At 40.9% G+C, this 21,261-nt stretch overlaps 1 protein-coding gene across 3 annotated transcripts in view; it reads left to right on the top strand.

Moving 5' to 3' along the window:
- Positions 1-21,261, top strand: part of ubr1 (ubiquitin protein ligase E3 component n-recognin 1) — a 101,308-nt gene that overhangs the window by 14,800 nt on the left and 65,247 nt on the right. For 2 of the 3 annotated variants that reach the window (XM_080849269.1, XM_080849268.1), the window contains exons 3-14: positions 3,454-3,532; positions 3,667-3,777; positions 4,693-4,820; positions 12,976-13,114; positions 14,036-14,098; positions 14,456-14,579; positions 14,754-14,861; positions 15,521-15,609; positions 18,314-18,412; positions 18,595-18,752; positions 18,880-18,979; positions 20,899-21,027. In XM_080849269.1, the coding sequence (XP_080705395.1) occupies positions 3,454-3,532; positions 3,667-3,777; positions 4,693-4,820; positions 12,976-13,114; positions 14,036-14,098; positions 14,456-14,579; positions 14,754-14,861; positions 15,521-15,609; positions 18,314-18,412; positions 18,595-18,752; positions 18,880-18,979; positions 20,899-21,027 (1,327 nt within the window). The remainder of the gene's footprint in view (positions 1-3,453; positions 3,533-3,666; positions 3,778-4,692; positions 4,821-12,975; positions 13,115-14,035; positions 14,099-14,455; positions 14,580-14,753; positions 14,862-15,520; positions 15,610-18,313; positions 18,413-18,594; positions 18,753-18,879; positions 18,980-20,898; positions 21,028-21,261) is intronic. The other variant, XM_080849270.1, reaches the window with a different exon arrangement.

The following is a 21,261-nucleotide window of genomic DNA, read 5'->3' as shown; positions in this document are numbered from 1 at the left end:
AGCCCACATCCCTGAGGGGCACCAGTGCTGACTGTCTGGGTGCTGGATGTAATTACTCCCAACCTCACCTGCTGCTTCCTGTCTATCAGGAAGTTTGTAATCCACTGATAGGTGGAGGCGGGCACAGTGAGCTGCGTGAGTTTGGTGAGGAGCAATTCTTGGATGATGGTGTTGAGCTGAAGTCCACAAACAGCATCCTTGCATACGTCCCTGGGGAGTCAAGGTGTTGCAGGATGTAGTACAGTGTCAGTAAGTGTGTCAAGGTTTGTAGATGCAGCCTCAAAAACAGTCCAGTCAGTGCAGTAAAAACAGGCCTGTAGCTCCAGTTTTGACTCTTTGGTAAAGAGTATTTAAATGACTTCGCCAAAAACAATGACACGCACGGGGAAACTGTTCATATCATGTTCTTAATATAGCCTACGGCGCAGCAGCGCTCCCCACAGCACGGCACTCACACGACTAGTGATCCTACGTGATCACGTGACATGGCTTCTCGCATCCACTTTGCAACAGGTTAGCAGCGCATGGTGATGTCTGTTGTGCCTCCGTTGGTGTAGCATAAAATGTGAGTTTTATTAAAACATAGCGTGTGTAATGTGTAGCTATTTCATTCCGTTTGTTAACATTTCCTTATGTCTGTCTCTGAACGTAGTTGAATATTGTAGGGGAGTGAAATGCTCCACGGCCGAAGTAGATTGCATGTTTTTAACTTCAGGGTTAATTCCCTTTCCTTTACGTCTGCTGCTGGTAAGTAAATACAGACAGCAGGAAAGGTTAGCAAACGGAATGAAATAGCTACACATTACACACGCTATGCTTTAATAAAACTCACGTTACTCACATACTGGTTAACACTTTCACAGCACATAAACGTTTGTTGCTACATCCAAACTATGAGACACCGTTGTCCCTCCCTGTACGTGTACCTTAAAGGAGCCGCACCATTTTACTAAACGTTCTTGCAATGTGAATCATTTAATTTAAATATGCTTATTGGCCTTATTGTGTACGCTTGTGCGTTTAACAGCGCTTGTTTGTGTGAGAGAGCATTTAACTGTTGATGCCCCAGTTTAATAAAGCCAGGCTATTCATAAAAAACGTACGTCAATGTGGCATTAGTACTATGAACAGTTGAGCTACAGTCGGTCCGGGCTAGGTTACTTTTCTGTCGTACAGAAAAATTCGTCCCGATCCATGCTCTAATACTCATGTATTTGTACAATCCTGGACAGAATTTTTAGTTTAATAAGGCCATAAGAACTGCTGTTGATGTGCAATAATTCTCATGGATGCATGGAGCACTTTATTACAAGAGTTCAATATTTCTGCATTGCAGTTCAATTAAGTTATTTTTGTTTAAAGGACAATAAAGAAGTGTTTTCCTTAAACATTGTGCCCATTATTGTAATCTCCAAGAAGGTATGACTGAGAATTCCAATCACATTTTTTTTTAAAAATATCGTCTAATTATCGTTACCGTCAAAATGAAAAAAAATATCGAGATATTATTTTTTGCCCATATCGCCCACCCCTATCGATAATGTAATTTTGCACATCGTTTGAACAACAATGACGATATTATCGCAGACGATATATATCGCCCACCCCTACTCTTTGGTCCATTTTCTCACAGTTTTAACAAAAGGCTTTGCAGATTTTAGTTTCTGCCTGTAGGTTTGGAGAAGATGAACCAGGCAGTGATCAGAGAGTCCTAAAGCTGCAAAGGACAACAGAATGATATGCGTCCTTTTAATACTGAGTAGCAGTGGTCTAGTGTGTTTTTGTCTCTGGTTGGACACTATATGTTGTCTGTATTTTGGCAGTTCTTGACTGCGTTTGCCCTGTTAAAATCCCCATGAATAATGAGAAGGGAGTTTGTTTGAATGTTATCGCTGGTCAGCCAGGTGCTGTAGCGCCTTGCTAACGTCGGCCTGAGGTCGTATGTAGACACCGACCAGAATGAATAAGGAAAACTCCCGCAGTGAATAAAACGGTATGAAGTTGATGGAAATAGTGCATATTATCCTTAATACTGTGACACCTGTACAACCTTCGTTTATGTAGAAGCAGATTCCGCCTCCCCTCGTTTTCCCTGTTAACTCTGTTACGCGGTCTGCACGGTGGAGTTGGAAGCCTGGCAGGTGTAGAATGGTGTCAGGGATGGACTCAGTTTCAGTGAAACACAGGGCAGTAGATCCTGAAAAATCCTTTTTTTTATCCTGCAGTTCATCCATTTTGTTAGACAGAGAGGAAGCGGAGTTCGGTTTAATCAGCACTCCAGCGCGCTTCCTAATCAGCTGCATTACTTGTTGTTTTGACAGAGTTTCTGGAGCTGCCAAGTAGGGGGTTACTTTCTGCTGGACTATGCAGAAACTTATTTGCTGTCTTGCTTTGTCTTGTTTTGCACTTGCTAGATGTTTGACTGTGTTAGGAAAGTTGTTGACTCGCCAGGTTGTCATTTCCTAAAGTAAGCAAACTTCTGCATCCTTCTCCGACCTTCTCCGCCCTCGAAAATAAATGGGCGGGTGGTCGGATTCAGAAGGATTTGATCGTACTTCTATACACTTCTACAACTGCTGTGGGTGCTGAAAGTAATTTACCGCGGCAATAATAATTATAAGGACGGCAACAGCGCTTTAAAACGATGATTTACATCATTCAAAGGTAAGAGATTAAAGGCAAGAGAATCGCCAGGTGTATGCTACCTTCTCATTATGTGTGTGTGTTGTCAGTGTTTGTAATACAATGGTACTGGCTGTAAATAAACTCCACTTCGCGTGTTTGACAATAAAATAAAACCCATTTAGGATAACAGCCTTCTTCCTATGTGCGGGAGATTGTTTACCAGTTTAACTGTCCGGGAGTTGTCCCATTTCCCATGAGGCTTTGCTCCGACCATACATTAAGAAACAAATTAAATCGCTGACCTGCATGAAAGTTATGTAACGTCTGAATAAAAAGAAATAGATCAAGATAGGAGGCTAAACAAAAATAGGCTGGATTAATGAAAGTGAGTTCGACACACACCGTGAGTGAGATGTAGATAGACAACAAGTGTTATATATGGTGGTTGGAATCAGCTAGAATCAGCTGTTGGAGAACTTGGCAATTATTTTCTTTTATGAGAGACATTGACTCGGTGGGTGATGATGTCGTTAGTGGACCAATCACAGCCAAGGGGGTATACGACTCTCTCCGACCAGCTCTCCGAGGGCTCGGATGGGCGTTAACACCTGGGTGAAGGTGTTGCTAAGGCGTGCCAAGGCGTGCCAAAGTGTCCCTCTACGACCGAATCGGAGAAGTAAAAATCGGCCTTTAGCCGCTAGCAAGACATCTCGTTAGCGATGTTAGCAAACTTGTTATAACACGCTTGGGCATTGATGCTAGTATTAAGTGCCCTTAAGTGTCATCTTGTGTTGCCAGCAATTGTGACCACTTGATGTTCTTCTGCAGGGACTGTGCCATTGACCCCACATGTGTGCTCTGTATGGACTGTTTCCAGAACAGTACGCACAAAGGGCATCGCTACAAGGTAAATGTTCTTTGTGCAGTTTTCTTGCACTAATAGTAATGTTTGTCTGTCAACTTTTTGAGATGGTGTAAAATATTTCAAGAACATTTAGTGATGAAAGTGTGTCTGTGTGTCTGTGTCTGTGTGTGAAACAGATGCATGCCTCATCAGGTGGTGGCTTCTGTGATTGCGGCGACCTGGAAGCCTGGAAGACTGGCCCCTGCTGCTCCAAACATGACACTGGAGCATCTGTCCCCATGGAGACGGTATGTGTTCGTGCCAGCTATGGGGAGAGGAAGGGGGTGGGTGCTAGTGTATAGTTTACCATTTGGAGTGTTTGGGGAATGTGACTCATATCTTGCAGTTTTCCACAAGCTGGAGTTGTGTGAAGCCTGCATGCACGTACGCCCCCCCCCCACCACACACAGACACACACCCCACACACACAACACACACACACATAAGGTCTCACCCTTGACCTCCCATTGAGGAAAACAGCAGGGATGCCTGAGAAAGTGACATTCAGGAAGTTTCAGTTCTCAGGGTCACCAGTTATGGAGAGAAAATCCAGCTAAAAATAGCTCAAAAAGCAAACCTAATCTACTCTCTGGAGTGGAAATGCATGAGCTGTCTAGTGAAGTCACCACTTTGTGACATTCCTTTGCCATTTATTATAAAAACCATAGAGGCATTGTGAATATAATTAGCATAATTGTGCTGATTACAGACACAACTGTTAAATCCAGGTGCATAATTTAAATGCCCTGTAGTAAGAACAGGCACTCAATGTTCCAGAGCAATAGCCAGAGGAGCAGTTACCTCATGTTGTTAGTTTGACAGTCAGTGCTGTCACATGAGCCCATGAATGGTTCTTTATAAGGTGATTGAAATCAAGTTGTTGAAATAGATGTGTGGACTTGTATGACTAATAATGTGATGGATATTTGAAATAAATATGTGGACTTGTATGACTAATAATATGATGGATATTTGAAATAAATATGTGGACTTGTATGACTAATAGTGTGATGGATATTTGAAATAGATGTGTGGACTTATATGACTAATAATGTGATGGATATTTGTGATTGTTTGTTGTGTCTGTGTAAGGGAGCGTGAGAGAGCGGAGGACAGAGTACTACTGTTGCATGATCTATGTGCTGCTGGTCATGTCCTTGCAGGAAGAGTGTGTGCTCGAGACAGATCTCCAACAGCGTGCTCAGCTGCTGTTCCAGGTGCTGCTGAATTACTGTACGGAGCTGCTGGTCTGGGAGGAGAGCCAGGAGCTGTCCACAGAGCTCCAGCCAAGGTATCTTTCACAACACATATGGGTCCATTAAGTCATTATAGTGCCAAGGTATCTTTCACACCACACATGGGTCCATTAAGTCATTATAATGCCAAGGTATCTTTCACACCACACATGGGTCCATTTAAGGCCAATTTATACTTCGGTAGACGTCACTTTTGAAAAGGTCACCGACACAAAAAAAAAAGTGTCTTCCAGGCCAGGTGTGTTTTATACTTCAGACGAACAGTCGCCGAGTTCGTCATAATGGAAGAGGCGCTAACGACATTTTTCTGCCAATACATTCTACTTTTTGAAAATCAACGGCGCGTGCCGTCTATATAGCTTATCACACTGACATAATTATGAAGAGTGTTTAATGATATATATATCCGTTTTAACAGCAAGGTATTATTTGTGGAGGAAGCAAGCTATAATAAACGTATATGCTAATAAATCAAGCCTATGATGTGCATTGCACATGCATGCTTTGTCAGTGCTCAACAAGATCTGCGTAATGTCCTGCGACAATCTGCCAGTGATTCCTTCTCACGAGTGGAAGCCTACCCTAGCCTATATTCAAAACCAGAGTAGGCTAAGTTAACAAATATTGCCTGAAGTTATATGCGTAAAGTCCCGGTAAGCGTCTCCGCTGCGCAAATTAAATGCTGCGCGTGTTTTGTGCCACTTAAAATTTTCTAAATGAAGCCAGAGCCTGCACTTCCAGCTTCCTTGTTTAGGCCTATGTGTAGGTTAAAACATGAAAATTCCTCCAGTGAACTGACCTCTTGCATTCTTCACCTTGCACACGCACCTTTTGCCACCCCAAACATTAATCCGGCAACACTGGTTGGAACAAAGGCATTTCGGAACAGAGGGTTTAATTTGGTAAAGATATTTCGGACATTTTTTCGAAATATTGAGCTTTTGGAACACTGGGTAGTAATAACCGAAGTAACTAGCTTGTGAAATCCAAAATATTGTTGATATATATTGTGTGTTTGCGCCACATGCCTGACTTGTAAACTAGCTTCGAGGTGACTAATAGAGCCCATCTACCTTATGCCACTGACAGGGGCTCGTCATAATAGCAGGCACCGGGGCCAGTTGTATCTAGCCAATCACACCTGCGCGACACTTTGTGACGACTTGAGCGCCAGTAGAAATTTCTCCATGTAGCAGACACTTCAAAACGACGGTTTAAAGTGTCTTACATGACGTCATTTGTGTCGGCGACCTTTTCAAAAGTGTCTTCTACCGAAGTATAAATTGGGCTTAACTCATTATAGTGCCAAGGTATCTTTCACACCACACATGGGTCCATTAAGTCATTATAGTGCCAAGGTAACTTTCACACCACACATGGGTCCATTAACTCATTATAGTGCCAAGGTATCTTTCACACCACACATGGGTCCATTAAGTCATTATAGTGCCAAGGTATCTTTCACACCACACATGGGTCCATTAACTCATTATAGTGCCAAGGTATCTTTCACAACACACATGTGTCCATTAACACATCACAGTGCTTGTCTAGATGGACAAAAGATGATAGTGGCATAATTTAAATATCTTGGATTTAGTGTATGGCTTGTATTATGGCAGGTCATCATTATGATCAATTATCAGGACATACAGGTCAGGTCATATGCCAGATTTGTGAAGAAATGTCCATGACTCATGCTAAATGGTACTCATACACAGTAAAAGATGTTCAATTCTGTTAGTAATTAGGCGGCCTCACACAATGGCTAGACGTCTCCACGTCTTGCATCTTACCAATCCATTGCACTGTTGTCTAATCAGAGATCACCCTGGCACAGGTGAAGCACAGTTAGGGGATGGGGGGGACCCCCTCAAGAGCATGAATCCAGACTAGGGTAAGGGTTGTGATTTAACCGGTAAAGGAACAGATTCAGTATGGGATAGCTCCTAGGTGATATGAATCCAGACTAGGGTTAGGGGTAGAAACTGCTGACCTTGTGACACCCAGAGGAAATATTAACATCAAGACCCTCTGTGAAACCCGGTATGATTTTTTTTCGAAAGACGTAAGTTCATAAGCCATCTGTGATCACCTCCTCCTCAGCCACTGGCTTGCTCGCTAAACAACTGTTGTGAGCCTTGGACAACTCCTTTATTACTACCCTGTGTGACCGACCACAAGCCCCTATTTCTTGTTTGTGTGTGCTTGCCAATCTGTAATCCTTTTTTGACCTCAACTTCTCTGCTCCTTCAGCATGAAGAAAAATGGTGTGTTTATGTCTCATTATGTGGCAAAAAGTCAATCAAACATGCCAATGATTTTAGAAATCATTGGCGCAACCTTTTGTCAAACTGAATTTACAACCGGACAGAATGTGTTTCAGTATAGCAATACCCATACACAACTTCAACTTTCCATCTTAGACTGAGGTTAGGCAAATAAAGGCAGAATAAATGTTGGTTGGTCATTTGTTGAAAATGAACAAAACATTTTTTTGCGCCATGAAGGCACCAAAAAGCCTTGTGCACATTATGATTATTAGTTCGTAGAGTATTTAGAGTAGCGTAATGTTACCTTAGTTCATAGAGTAATTAAGAGTAGCGTAATGAAGTTGAAAAGAGGAAGACCAGTCACCAAGCATTGGCCTCGTCATGATACCACAAAAGAGCCTTCTATATCATTGACACACATTATGCCATGGCTGTTAACCCTTCCAAAACGATGTGCGCCTGTGGGGCGTTTGGTGGTATTTCTATTAATAGAATGTAAAATCTCCGCAAGTTTTTGTCCTCCAAACATAAAACTAACACCCTGAGAAAGCTTGAATCTTCTAGTTTTCAAATATATCCAGTTCGAAACAAACAAATGAATGAGCACTTTGTAAGGAGAATACAGGTAAAGCCTTGCATATTTCTCTCTCAGAGTGTATAAGCAACCGGTGATTGCCCACCCATTAGCAGATTAGGGCTATTCATATGATAAGATCATGGTAAATCTCCGATCGCTATTGGGTAATGACGTTGCAGTAAAACGTGAGAAAACGCCCCATTTTTCCGTATAAACAAGGCAGCATGTAAGGATGTTTACATTTGGACTGAAGAGATACATGATGGCGAACTCCTTCTCTGCTGCCGAAGCCTTGCGCCAAATTCAAGAGGACCTAGTCAGCGAGGAGGAAACCACATCCTCGGATGAGAGCGATGACGATATGGAAGATGAACACATGCACTTTGAGCTTCGTCTTGACCCCGTTGAGGATATCCCTGTTGAGTAAGTTTTATTTGTTTATTTGTTCACCTAGCTCTTGTAATGAATGCTGTTGATTAACTTATAGGGAGTAAAATGCTCCTCTGAGTTGAACGAAATATTTTAGTATGCTACTGTTTGCATAGTGAATAAATTACTTCATGCTTCTAAGACTATTGTATGGTAGAATATAATTCTCAGAGTGGCGTTAATGATGTGAGGCTATATCAACGATTGTTGTTGACGTTTCGAGTTGGTTGTCTGTGCTGATATAAGTAAAACATACTTGGTGACTATATTGCAGCCATTGATGTAAAAATGCAAACGTGTCTAACTGTTATAGCGAGTAAAATGCACGTCGGTATGCTCTGAGTTGAATGGAATGTTTAGTATGCTACTATTTGCAGAGCGATTTAATCACTTTATGTCGCTAAGACTATTGTACAGTAGAAAACTTATTTAATTAACAGAGTTGGGTAAATGATAACAGGCTACACATATAAACGATTGTTGTCTGTTCTGAGATTAGTAAAACATAGAACTACATGGTGACTATATTGCAGCGGATGATGTAAATTGCAATCGCTAAAAACGTGTCTTACTACTGTGGGTAGTCGTTAGTGTTATTATGACGCGTATGGTAGGTGTGAATCGAAACTAGGAGGTGTTTGTGATCGAAACTGGTGTCGTTAGAGAGCTAAAGTGATATGTGTTACAATGGCCGAACATAAAATGAAAGAGCAACAGTTCATTTTATTTTACTTTATTACAGAAACTTGGACAACATTGCACCTACACCGCCAAGGAAGAGAGCACGCTGTCAGCCTAACCCAGATCTGTCGTCATGGAAGTCAGAGGGTGACAATGATGCAACTCCATCAGCACTGAGGTTTTTTCCTGCAAGGGAGCCTGGTGTGCAGCTGAATGCAGCAGACAACCACACTCCTCTAGACCTATTCAAGTTGTTCTTTTCAGAGGATGCTGTGGAAACCCTCTGCCAGAACACCAACAAGCAAGCTGCTAGGAGCATTGCCAGAGGTGTAAAGTACAAATGGGTGGATGTTGGAGTTGCTGAATTCTACAGATACATTGGACTGGTTTTCTACATGTGCATGATCAAGCTGGATCACATTTCCGACTACTGGAGGAGAAACACCATCTCTTATACTCTGCACTCATTACTTACCGCAACATGCAACAGGCAAACCGACACACAGGTGACATGTCCCTGGTTGGTGAAATGTTCATCTGTGTGTTTGTTTGTGCTGATTCCTGACTGACAGACCTGCAGATTGATTCGTCATTTTTGATTCTGTTTGTTAGATGGATCAGAAGGAGCCTCCTGGGCCTGATGACTCCCCTCCTCAGCACCTACCTTTATGTACCATATTTTATGTGCCTACCTTTATGTACCGTTATCTAACTATGTACTTACTTTTATGCACCTTATTTTATGTACCTACTATGCCTTTACTTTTATGCACCTTATTAAATTCACCTTCTTATATGCACCAAGCTTGTTTGCAATTTCTTGTATGTACTTTCAAAGCTGATGGTTGTGGGGGAGAGATAGCCACAATGACAGTCCAGGGCCATTGACAGGTGAGCCATACTGGGGAGGGGCACTCGCAGGGCAGTTTACACCTCTTTCATCAATATGCATAGGGGTCTAGGTGGAAAAAAAGTGTCACCTTGTAAAATTCTTATAATAGTAGAGTAGAATAGTTATCACTGAGTGCTGGGGTGTTTTCCAGACAAAGGTATTTAGTGTAGCAGTATTTATTGGTGTGAAATTAAATCAAATGTGAAAAATAGGCTGTGCAAAAGTTTGGGCACCCTCATAATTTTGTTGATTTGAATACCTGTACCTACTCAATGCTGATAAACTGCAACACAGAATTAGTCTGATTAGCTTGTCAAGCCTCCAATTCCATAGAAAGGTGCATCCAACCATTAGAAAAGGTATTTAAGGTAGCCAATTGCAAGTTGTGCTTCTCTTTGATTCTCCTCTGAACAGTGGCAACATTGGGGCATCAAAACAGCTATCAAATGATCTGAAAACAAAGATTGTTCAGCAGTTTTGTTAAGGGAAAGGCTACAAAAAGTTATCCTGGAGGTTTCAGCTATCAGTTTCCACTGTGATGAATTTTATTATGAAGTGGAAGGCAACAGGCACAGTTCTTGCTAAGGCCAGAAGTGGCAGGCCAAGAAAAATAACAAAGAGGCAAAGGAAAATAATGGTCAGAATGGTCAAGAATAACCCTCAGACCACCTCCAAAGACCTGCAAGGTCATCTTGCTGCAGATGGTGTCACTGTGCATTGCTCAACCATTCAGCGCACATTGCACAGAAAACAGCTGTATGGGAGAGTGATGCAGAAGAAGCCTTTTCCGCACACACGCCACAAACAAGCTCGCTTGAGGTTTGCCAAACTACATTTGAACAAGCCAGGCTCATTTTGGAACAAAGTGCTGTGGAATGATGAGACAAAGATAGAGATATTTGGTCACAACAAGAGGCGTTACGCCTGGAGGCAAATTAATACAGCATTCCTAGAAAAACACTTGCTGCCCACAGTAAAATTAGGTGGGGGGTCCATCATGCTGTGGGACTGTGTGGCTAGTACAGGAACTGGAAAGCTATTTAAAGTTGATGGTCGCATGGATTCAACTCAGTACCAGCAAATTCTTGACAATAACGTTCAAGAATCTGTAACAAAGCTGAAGTTACGGCGGAGTTGGGTGTTCCAGCAGGACAATAACACGAAATATTGCTCCAAATCCACTAAGCCATTTATGCAGAGGGACAACTACAATGTTCTGGAATGGCCATCCCAGTCCCCAGACTTGAATATAATTGAAAATACATGGGATGTCTTGAAGCGGGCTGTCCACGCTAGGCACCCATCAAACCTTACAGAGCTGGAGCTGTATTGTAAGGAAGAATGGTCCAAAATACCTTCATCCAGAATCCAGACACTCATCAGAGGCTATAAGAAGCGTCTAGAGGCTGTACTTTTGGCAAAAGGAGGCTCTAGTAAATATTATTGTGATTTTTCTGTTGGGGTGCCCAAATTTATGCACCTGTCTAATTCTGTTATTATACATTTGGCATATTCTCTGTTTATCTAATTAACCTTATTTCACTTCTAAAATATCTATGTGTCCATGTAGTATTATATATGTGACAAAGAAGTTCCTGATCCAAACACCCAACAATTTATAAATGAAAGTAATAAAGATTATCAGGGGTGCCTAAACTTTTGCATACGACTGTATGTTTACAAGGTTCAGAGTAAAAAAGAAAACTTCCAAAATATTTACAATGTGTTTTTTGTAAAAAGTCTGAGCACCTCTAAAGCCAGAGTTAATTTTAGTGTCTTTAGATTTCAATTTAATAAAAAACTTTGTTTACTACATTTCTTTTACTCTCATTTTATTATTGCTGAGTTGTTCTAGAATATAATCATAAATTCCACTTTTGCCTAATGGTTTTTAGTTAGGTGAAATATACACAAATATCAGGCATGGCAGACTACCTAACAGAGTCAAAAAAAGCCCTCTGGGTTGGAAGTGTTAAAGAACATCCTGTGTATATCATGTCAATCTCAATGAGTCCAGATACAGTATGAGTGAATAAACACGCCTTGATTTGGGAGACAAGTACTCAGAGGGACTCAAATAAAGCCCCACAAGCTCTTTTTTGAAGCTGCATCTGATGGCTTGCCCATTCTTCTTAAAATAAATGGAAAGAGTCGAAGACTTGTTAGGCACAAACAAATCGTGTTTACCTGGCATAGTGTTTAAGCATTCAAAGCAATTCAATCATTTTCTCCATAAAGCACAGAGCACATCTGATTTACTGAAAAAAATAATAACCTAATATGTAATTGGTGGTGGCACAGACACTTGGCTACCAAGAGATAACTAGCTAGCTAAACTGAACAGCAACACTTTTTTCCAAATTCAAATGTAATTCAACGCAACCCAAGAGAAACGTAGCTCACGTTTTGTTTGTAAGCTAGGTAGCTAGCTTCTATTATATTATATTAGCAAGTTCATATTAGGCTAGCAAAATCATTTTCACAGTTGCTAACTTGCTGCTGTTAGTCAGCTAAGTTTTTTCAGTTTTTGTAGCTAGCTTAACAAACAGCTTTCCGCAAGCTAACTAATCTTAAGGCCTAGGGTTGCATGAGACCAGAAATGTATAGCCAGTACCAATACCAGTGAAATTCCATGATTCTTGATACCCAATTCCATACCACAGTAAAAAAAAAAAAAAGGCAAAGGTGGTGATCCCCACTTTAGCCCCATGTGACATTCCCAGACATGGGAGGCGGGAGGTTGGATGTAGCAAATGGTTGATTTGAACTTTCTACCAGAGGTACAACCTAAATCAGGAGGTCTGACTCACACCACAATCCTCCGACTCAGGTAGTCAGTAAGACTTACCGTACAACACAGCTCCAAAATCACTCCACACAACTCCGACTGCAAAGTATTGGGTGACATTATTCACTCCACTTGACCCCACCCCATAACAGTGACTGACCTATCTATTTATTGCTGCCCCAGACATATTTCTTCAAGAACTGTAAAAATCACAAATAACGGAGACAACTGACCACTCACATGGGGAGAGAGTGTGTGTGATACACACACAAACATAAAGGTATGAACACTTTCATTTCAAAGCATACAAACAGGTAGTCCTGGTTAATGGGCACACACAAACAAATACACAAAGATAATGTATATGAAACTTGTGGGTCTGAATTGATGTGTGTACTTTTTCTGCCCACTGAAAACTGTGATCCTTTGTACAGATATTGTCTTTATAAATACCAGTAAATGGTTATTTGTAAGGTCCTGTGGAAGGAAAGGCTCTAATACAAGGATGAATTTGTCAGCATTCAGTGACGTTGCTTATTTGTGTCTACAGAGTGAAGGAGAACATGTACCTCTGTGTACTGTACAATGACGAGCACCACTCCTACGACCATGTGATCTACACCCTCCAGCGCTCAATCAACTGTGACCACAACGAGGCTCAAACACACACTGCTCTTATTGACAAGGAGGTACCGTAAAAACACCCTGCTCTTATTGATAAGGAGGTACAGTACAAACACACACTGCACTTATTGATAAGGAGGTACAGTACAAACACACTCTGCTCTTATTGACAAGGAGGTACAGTGCCTTGTACAAACACACATATATTTTACAAGGGAGTACTATGTCAACAATATCCTGCGATGAGGCATGATGCCTCTAACACACATACACACACATTTAAATCACAGAGTGTCAGTTATATTGGAACAAACACATTTAAATCACTGTTTCAAAGGTATATTGGTACACACTTTTAGTAGAATAAAAACAGCACTCTCAAGCTTTTCTCCTTAATAATAAGACCAGTTTAATTTGCACAGACGCGTTTCGGCCTTAAGCCATTGTCAGTGTGTGGTGTGGACAACAGAATGGATGCTTTTTATCAGCAAAGGTCAGGGGTTACAAGTGACACATGACATCAACAGGTGACAAAAACAGGTGACATCTCCAGGTGACCTGCACCTACGGGTACACAGATTCAAAGCATGTTCGCACATATAGGCAATAAACGGGAAAATCATATTAAACAGTAGCCAAGCTTAGCAGCCTGAATCAAATAAAGCAAACATACTAATAACGATAGAAATAATAATAATAATAATGCAAAATTGACACGTCAAGTAGGGTAAACGAAAATCCAAAAAATTATTTAGGCGGTAATGCAACCGCAGCCACTCTCCTATAGCATCGGGATGCATCAATAAGCATTATGCTCCATATTGGTACACACACATTTAAATCACTGTCTCAAAGGTATATTGGTACCCACACATTTAAATTACTGTCCCAAAGGTATATTGGTACCCACACATTTAAATTACTGTCCCAAAGGTATATTGGTACCCACACATTTAAATCACCGTTTGTTTCCCCAACGCCACCAGGGGCGCAGAGCAGTGAAGAGAGGAACTCTAAGGACCTGCCAACAAGCCAAAGATCTTATTAGAGTAAGCAGGTTTGAACTCTATTATCTCTTTCAACTTTTAACCAAGCAGATGCTTTTAAAGCTAAGACTCAAAATACATTCAAAATGCTGTCTCCTTTTTCAAAGTATATTGACCAGCAGTAGGTCAATGTCTAAAAACATTTATTCCACTGGCATACATATGATTTATCTACGTTGTTTAAAACATTTATTATTTAATTTTCCTTCATCGAGGCAGAATATTTTACGTTGGCCTCACAGTGCATTGATCCAATGATTATTTTTTCACAGCCCTTGTATGTACAGACCAACACTTTTGCCCTGAACTTGGGTCTAAATTTTAAATCTGAACTTTGAATATGTGTGCCATCCTTTCCAGTCAAACTCAGAGCACATCTCGCTCCAGCCTCTTCGTGTGGAGATCCTACACACAGCAGTCATGGCCCATCAAAGTTTGGCCTTGCGACTTGGCGTCTGGTTCCAGCAGGTCATTGGATACTCTGGTAATACATCTTTTCTAGCGCTCTCTCTCTCTCTCTCACACTCACACTCACATAGACATGTTCTTACCTTATCTTGCTTTTGGATGCCTACTTGTTGAAATCTTGTTTTCCTCTCCTCCTCACATGTGTTTTTGTCTATCCTTGTGTGTGAATGGGTGTATGGGTTTCTGTCAGTGGGTCTCAGGCAGGTGTTCTGTCAGGTGGCTCTGCAGCCGTCAGCTGAGGGGGACCGGCCCAGTCCAATCTGCCGGCTCATGCTGCACGATGCCCGTCTCTACAAAGGCAAGAACACTTCTTCAGATATGAGAATCCTTCAGTGCCTCTTGAAACACCCTATGGAATCCTTCTGGGGGCCTTCTATTCCCTCATAGCCCGCACATGCTCACTATCCATTTCCTTTTTTGCTACCGTGGCAGTGGTAATCATATCAGTGATTGGCTTTTGATAATATGTCATATTAAACCATACAGAAAATGTCCAAAAAGAACAAATACTCAAGGTCATTTGATCACAGGTTAAGTATATGGACAGAATCTTCTGTATGGTCCTCTGATCCTTACAACCTCCCCTGCCTATTCATTTTAACCCAGGCCTTTACTCTTTGCTCTTTCATTTATACACAGGCCTTTACTCTTTGTTCTTTCATTTATACGCAGGCCTTTACTCTTTGCTCTTTCATTTATACACAGGCCTTTACTCTTTGTTCTTTCATTTATACACAGGCCTTTACTCTTTGTTCTTTCATTTATACACAGGCCTTTACTCTTTGTTCTTTCATTCATACACAGGCCTTTACTCTTTGTTCTTCATCCATTGATTCCATTAAAGAAAATCTCGAGTGTACTTTTGAATAATAACTAGCTCTCAAAACAATGATGGATCAATATATTGCACATGAAAGCATTCTTTGGGAAGGTCTGATCAGTTATTTCTCTGTCCAGGTGCTCGAAAAATCATCCATGAACTGATCTTCTGTAGTCTTCTGATGGAAACTGAATACAAGAGGCAGTTTGCTTTAGAATTCACAAAGGTATGAATTGTTTGGTCTGTTTCTTTTATAGGGATTTTATACATTTTACATATTTAGTTTTTGTTTTCGTATGCTGTGAAAACCAGACATGGTTCATAAAAAAAGAAACAGCTAAGCCGGCAACATTAACAGGTTCATTCTGTTTGTAAGTCTTGTAAAGGTGTAATTGATATAACTGCAATACGTATTATCAAGCTGTCTGCTGGATGATCACTCGCTCGTAAAGGCTGGTCATCCTTTGATTGGGAACCTGTATACTATGAAATGTTAAATTCCTTGTGCTATTGGTGACTTTCTCTCAATGTCCTATACAAGTAATTATCCAAAAAACAAAAAACTACAGTTGTTATGCTATAGTCAACTCCCATCATGAGCTGCATTGCCTGCTCGTAGAAAACTCGTAGTTGCATCATTAACTGAAACCGTGATGTAGTGCTGGTTTTGTATTGTGTGTACTGTAGAAGACGTGCCACTTGAAAACAAACAAAAAAATAGCTCTTGACTAAGCAAGTTCGTGTACTTGCAAGCTTACTAGCACTAGCTGCTGTAAGGTAATGCTAAGGTTGTTATGGCAACTGGTTAGTATCAGTGTAGCAGCTAGTCAACTCCGGTCATGAACTGCATTGCCACTCGTCTGATCTACGTGATGAAATACAGAAACCCGTGGCCAAGTAAACAGAACTTTAACTTTAGGTCGTATGGTACTACATGCTATTAAAAAGTTAAACACAATTAAAGTTTTTATCGAAATTAATTTGCCTTCTCGCTGGAAGAAGACCACTCGTGAATAACTCACAACTGTAACCATAGGAGCATGTCATAACATTCCATGACGTTTAGTTTTGGTGCTGGAACCGGCTCCGGCGGTGGAAACGCAGGCCAGTGCTGAAAGGAGCCGGCTCCGGCTCCATCTCCGGCACCGGCTCTGGCTCCGGCACCGGGCCGGCCCCGGTGGAAACGAGATATTTGTTCCACTCCTTCTGTGTTCCACTGCATCCTTCAGACTCCTCTGTGTTCCACTCCTTCAGACTCCTCTGTGTTCCACTCCTTCAGACTCCTCTGTGTTCCACTGCATCCTTCAGACCATAGACATACATACATAGACACCTCATTGGCCCTTGGCTCGCGTGTCAACTCGCCGCCATCTTGGGGAGGTGATGACTGACCTATAAACAAACGCAAGTGAACGCAGCAACGTTCTGAAGCAGACAATGAGGTGTCTATGTATATATGTCGATGCTTCAGACTCCTCTGTGTTCCACTCCTTCAGACTCCTCTGTGTTCCACTGCATCCTTCAGACTCCTCTGTGTTCCACTCCTTCAGACTCCTCTGTGTTCCACTGCATCCTTCAGACTCCTCTGTGTTCCACTCCTTCAGACTCCTCTGTGTTCGACTGCATCATTCAGACTCCTATGTGTTCCTGTGTTCTGAGACGCAGGCAGTCCGACCTTACTTCACCCCCCAGGCCTCTGGGCAGATCCTCTGTTCCTATGCATCCCAATGGAAGACATTTCCTCTGGCAGCATGCAACGTAACGTCCGGACGGCAGAGGCTGTTTCTCCGGGAAACGCAAACCAGAACTGTGTACCTTGTTAGTCTGTCAGCGGTGATGTGATCAATCGTTTGTGACGCCCACCTGTGCCCCCTTCAGGCTTCAGCCCGGCCAGTGCACGGGCAAGGGCAGAACCTGACCCTAAGTGCTTTATTGTTTGCACCTGAGGTGGGGGTGGGGGTGGGGCTATAAAAGGGATTTTCTCTTTCTCTCTCTCATTAGGCACTTCTTTTTGGTACTTTTAGGCACTTATTGGTTCTTGTAGGCACTATTTTGACATTCTCTCTCACACGGGCACTTTGACTTCTTTCTCAATCTGTCCCCCTTTCTATTTGTTTAGCACTCACTTTCTTTACCTAACAAACTGATACCTTCATTCACCCATTCATGCATGTCCGGGAATTTTAACCCTTTTACCAGGACTGTATTACCTCAGAAGTAAGACTCACACAACCAAGTATATAGTTAATAACAGACATTTACTCTGGCCCAGAGGAATGTCGTTGATTAAATCGCTTCAAACAAGACACTGGCCTCTCCTACAAAAGTCTGCTGTTTTATTCAGAGTAAGATTCACATAGGTTTAAACATGAAGACACTCCCAATCCTTTGTTCATTCATTTAGCTAGAGACTGTCTCCTTAGCTCCTCTCCGTACCAGGTGCCATAAATCAAGCTAACCTAAACATTCTATGACATGTAAGTTATCCAGGCCTCTTTTTCGTACCAGGCACGGACTTCTCATCTCAACAGGAACACAGACAAAGAAATAAGAAATGCCTACAATTATGAGAATACTAAAATTAAAACATCTCATGATAATTCCTATATAGAATAATTCTTTCACAATGCACGACATTGAACTTTACCTTTTCATACCCCTATTTGATTCATTATTAATTTGGGTACAAATAAATTTGTATTATATTTGAACTACTTTGTGTCTGGTCCCTTATTATGTAATGGTACCCTAACGAGTCTGCCGTTACACATGTGACATTATTTTGACCAATTTACGACATCTCTGAACTTGGGGATTTGTATAATGTGGTTTCAATCGGTACATCTAGCCCCATCTTGTCAGAATAATCCTATTTTTGGTTAATCTGGTGAATATAAATTAATCTTACTCCTGGTATCTTTGCTCTCCAGCTATATCAGCAGCTTCAGAAAGACTTCATAAGTGACGACCATGAGAGAAACATCTCCATCACAGCACTGTCTGTGCAGATCTTCACAGTACCAACATTGGTAAGCATTACTAAACCAGTGCAACACTGGCCCCAGATCAGCAATACATGGTTCATACATTGAATCTGGTTTCATGTGCAGTAAGTCAGTGTTTCAGCTCATCTTCTCTTGTTCATTACCCCCTACACACACACACACACACACACACACACACACACACACACACACACACTCATATCTAGGCCAGGCAGTTGATAGAAGATGGAAACGTGATAACAGTGATCATAAACACAGTGATGGAAATGCTAAGGGAACATCTGGACTTCAACAATCGGTTTCATTTTCAAGGCTACAACTCTGACAAGTTCTTCCGAGTCCAGGTCATCTTCCATGACCTAAGGTGCCTCTCAACACGCAGACACACAACAGTCTTTCCACAGTTTCTTTTGCCGAGCTTTGGCAAAGTCAATGTTTCCAAAGTAATACTGGTAAAATATCTGATGCTTTTATGTTTTAATTACCCATAGGTACATCCTGATCAGCAAGCCTTCGGTGTGGACGGAAGAGCTGAGGACCCATTTTTTTAATGGTTTCAAAGTCTTTCTAGACCTCCTTAACTGCATGCAGGTATCTCTTTCTATACACCTACTGCAAACCTACTGCATGTGGGCTGGATTCTTATTCAGCCTGACCTTGAACTGCAATTATTAGATTTCACTTTATTGTTATATTGTGCAGAGGACTGTTACAAAGCCAATGAAATGCAATGAGCATGAGATAAAAGTACAGAGTGTAATTAGTCCCAGTGCAATAGAAGAGCAAGCTAGAAATGGCTTGGGCAGTGCCTAGGGCATACGGGCCTACTCAGGTACAGGGATAGAAGTCTATCAATATAGGGGAATTTGCTTCAGGCTTCAGACTTTCTTCAAAGAGAATTTATTTTGAAAGGAATGTACTTTCAATTAAACATTAAATGAATCAGAAATCTAATATAACATAATACAACATTATCATGTTATAAGGATAATGCGTCATTAGAAAACCTTTTTACAGTTATGTTTATGTTTAGCATTGTCATTCTTTTGGAGAAATCCAGGTAAGAAATGACTGACATATTTAGAATGTTTATGTTTAGCATTGTCATTCTTTTGGAGAAATCCAGGTAAGAAATGACTGACATATTTAGAAAGTGAGGTTTCATATATTCACAGACAACATTCGCATGACTAAATCAAGAAACCACGGAGGGATGAATAGCTTATTGGAAAGTCCGGTAAACTGCTGAGCATAGCAATGTATACATGCTTCTATTTGATCACTGACTGCTGGTGTTGTCCATTAGTATGTATGCTGACTGTTGGTGCTGTCCGTTAGTACGTACGCTGACTGATGGTGTTGTTAGGGTTAGTATGTATGTGACTGATGATGTTAGGGTTAGTGTGTATGTGACTGGTGTTAGTGTGTATGTGAATGATGGTGTTGTTGGGGTTGGTATGTATGTGACTGATGATGTTAGTGTGTATGTGACTGATGGTGTTAGGGTTAGTGTGTATGTGACTGATGGTGTTGTTAGGTAGGGGTGGGGGAAAAAATCGATTATTCGATTTTAATCGATTCTCTCTAAAACGATTCTGTCTCGATTCAGAAAAGTTCATAATCGATTTTGTAATTTAAAAAAAAAAAAAAAAAAAATGTTTGAAATGCAAGCTGCATCGATTATTGGATTGTTCATAGAAAGTCAAAATTGTGACAAGGAAAAGCTTTTTCTCTCATAAAAAATAGAGAAGGTAATTCATCTGTTGATTTTCTTTAATTATCAAACACAAAGTAGGAAGTGTAGCAAAGACTCTAAGTAGCAAACTCAAATGTTTTAAAAGTCGAAATGGATTGATAATCGTTTTATCGGTTTAAAATTGATAATCGTTTTTTTCACACATCCATTTCATGTTGAAATGCAATTATCGATTGATTATCGAATATCAATTCGAAACCGATAAAACGATTATCGATGCATTTTGACTATTGAATCATTTGAGTTTGCAACTCAGAGTCTAAATTGAAGAAAATCAACAGATGAATTACCTTCGCTATTTGCTTTATTAGAGTAAAAGCTTTTAATGGTCACAATTTTGACTTTCTATGAGCAATGCAATAGTCAATGCAGCTTGCATTTCAACATAAAATGGATGTGTAAAAAAAAAAAAAAAAAAATTTAAATTACAAAATCGATTTTAAATCGATAATCGATTTTAAATCGAATCGTTGACCTGAATCGATTTCGAATCGAATCGTGAGGTGCCAAGAGATTCCCACCCCTATTGTTAGGGTTGGTATGTATGCTGATTGATGGTGTTAGGGTTAGTATGAGTGCTGACTGATGGTGTTAGGGTTAGTGTGTATGTGACTGATGGTGTTGTTAGGGTTGGTATGTATGCTGACTGATGATGTTAGGGTTGGTATGTATGCTGACTGATGATGTTAGGGTTAGTATGTATGCTGACTGATGGTGCCCTCTACATACTGGACTATCTCTCTTCCACTGGTAGGGAATGGAGGAGGTGAAGAGGCAGTTTGGACAGCACATTGAAGTGGAGCCAGAGTGGGAGGCTGGGTTCTCCATTCAGATCCAGTTGCACCACATTCTGTCCATGTTCCAGGACTGGTGCACTTCTGATGTGAGTACAAATCATCGCTATTTACACATACAGTTCCACTTCACATTATTCAAATTCCCTAACTGTAAAGACATTCTGATCATTTGATGACAGTTTAATTAAAATGTTTGAAACAATTACATAGATTTTGATGAAGATGAAGTTGAGTTTAATATGTGCAAAAGTATTCAAATCCTACTCAATTTCATTGCATCACTTTCATTGAGGCTGTAAATTAGTTAAATTAAGCTTTTA

The sequence above is a fragment of the Sprattus sprattus genome (assembly GCF_963457725.1).
Source record: "Sprattus sprattus genome assembly, chromosome: 1".
Lineage (NCBI taxonomy): Eukaryota > Metazoa > Chordata > Actinopteri > Clupeiformes > Clupeidae > Sprattus > Sprattus sprattus.
This window is presented reverse-complemented; position numbering and strand designations above follow the sequence as displayed.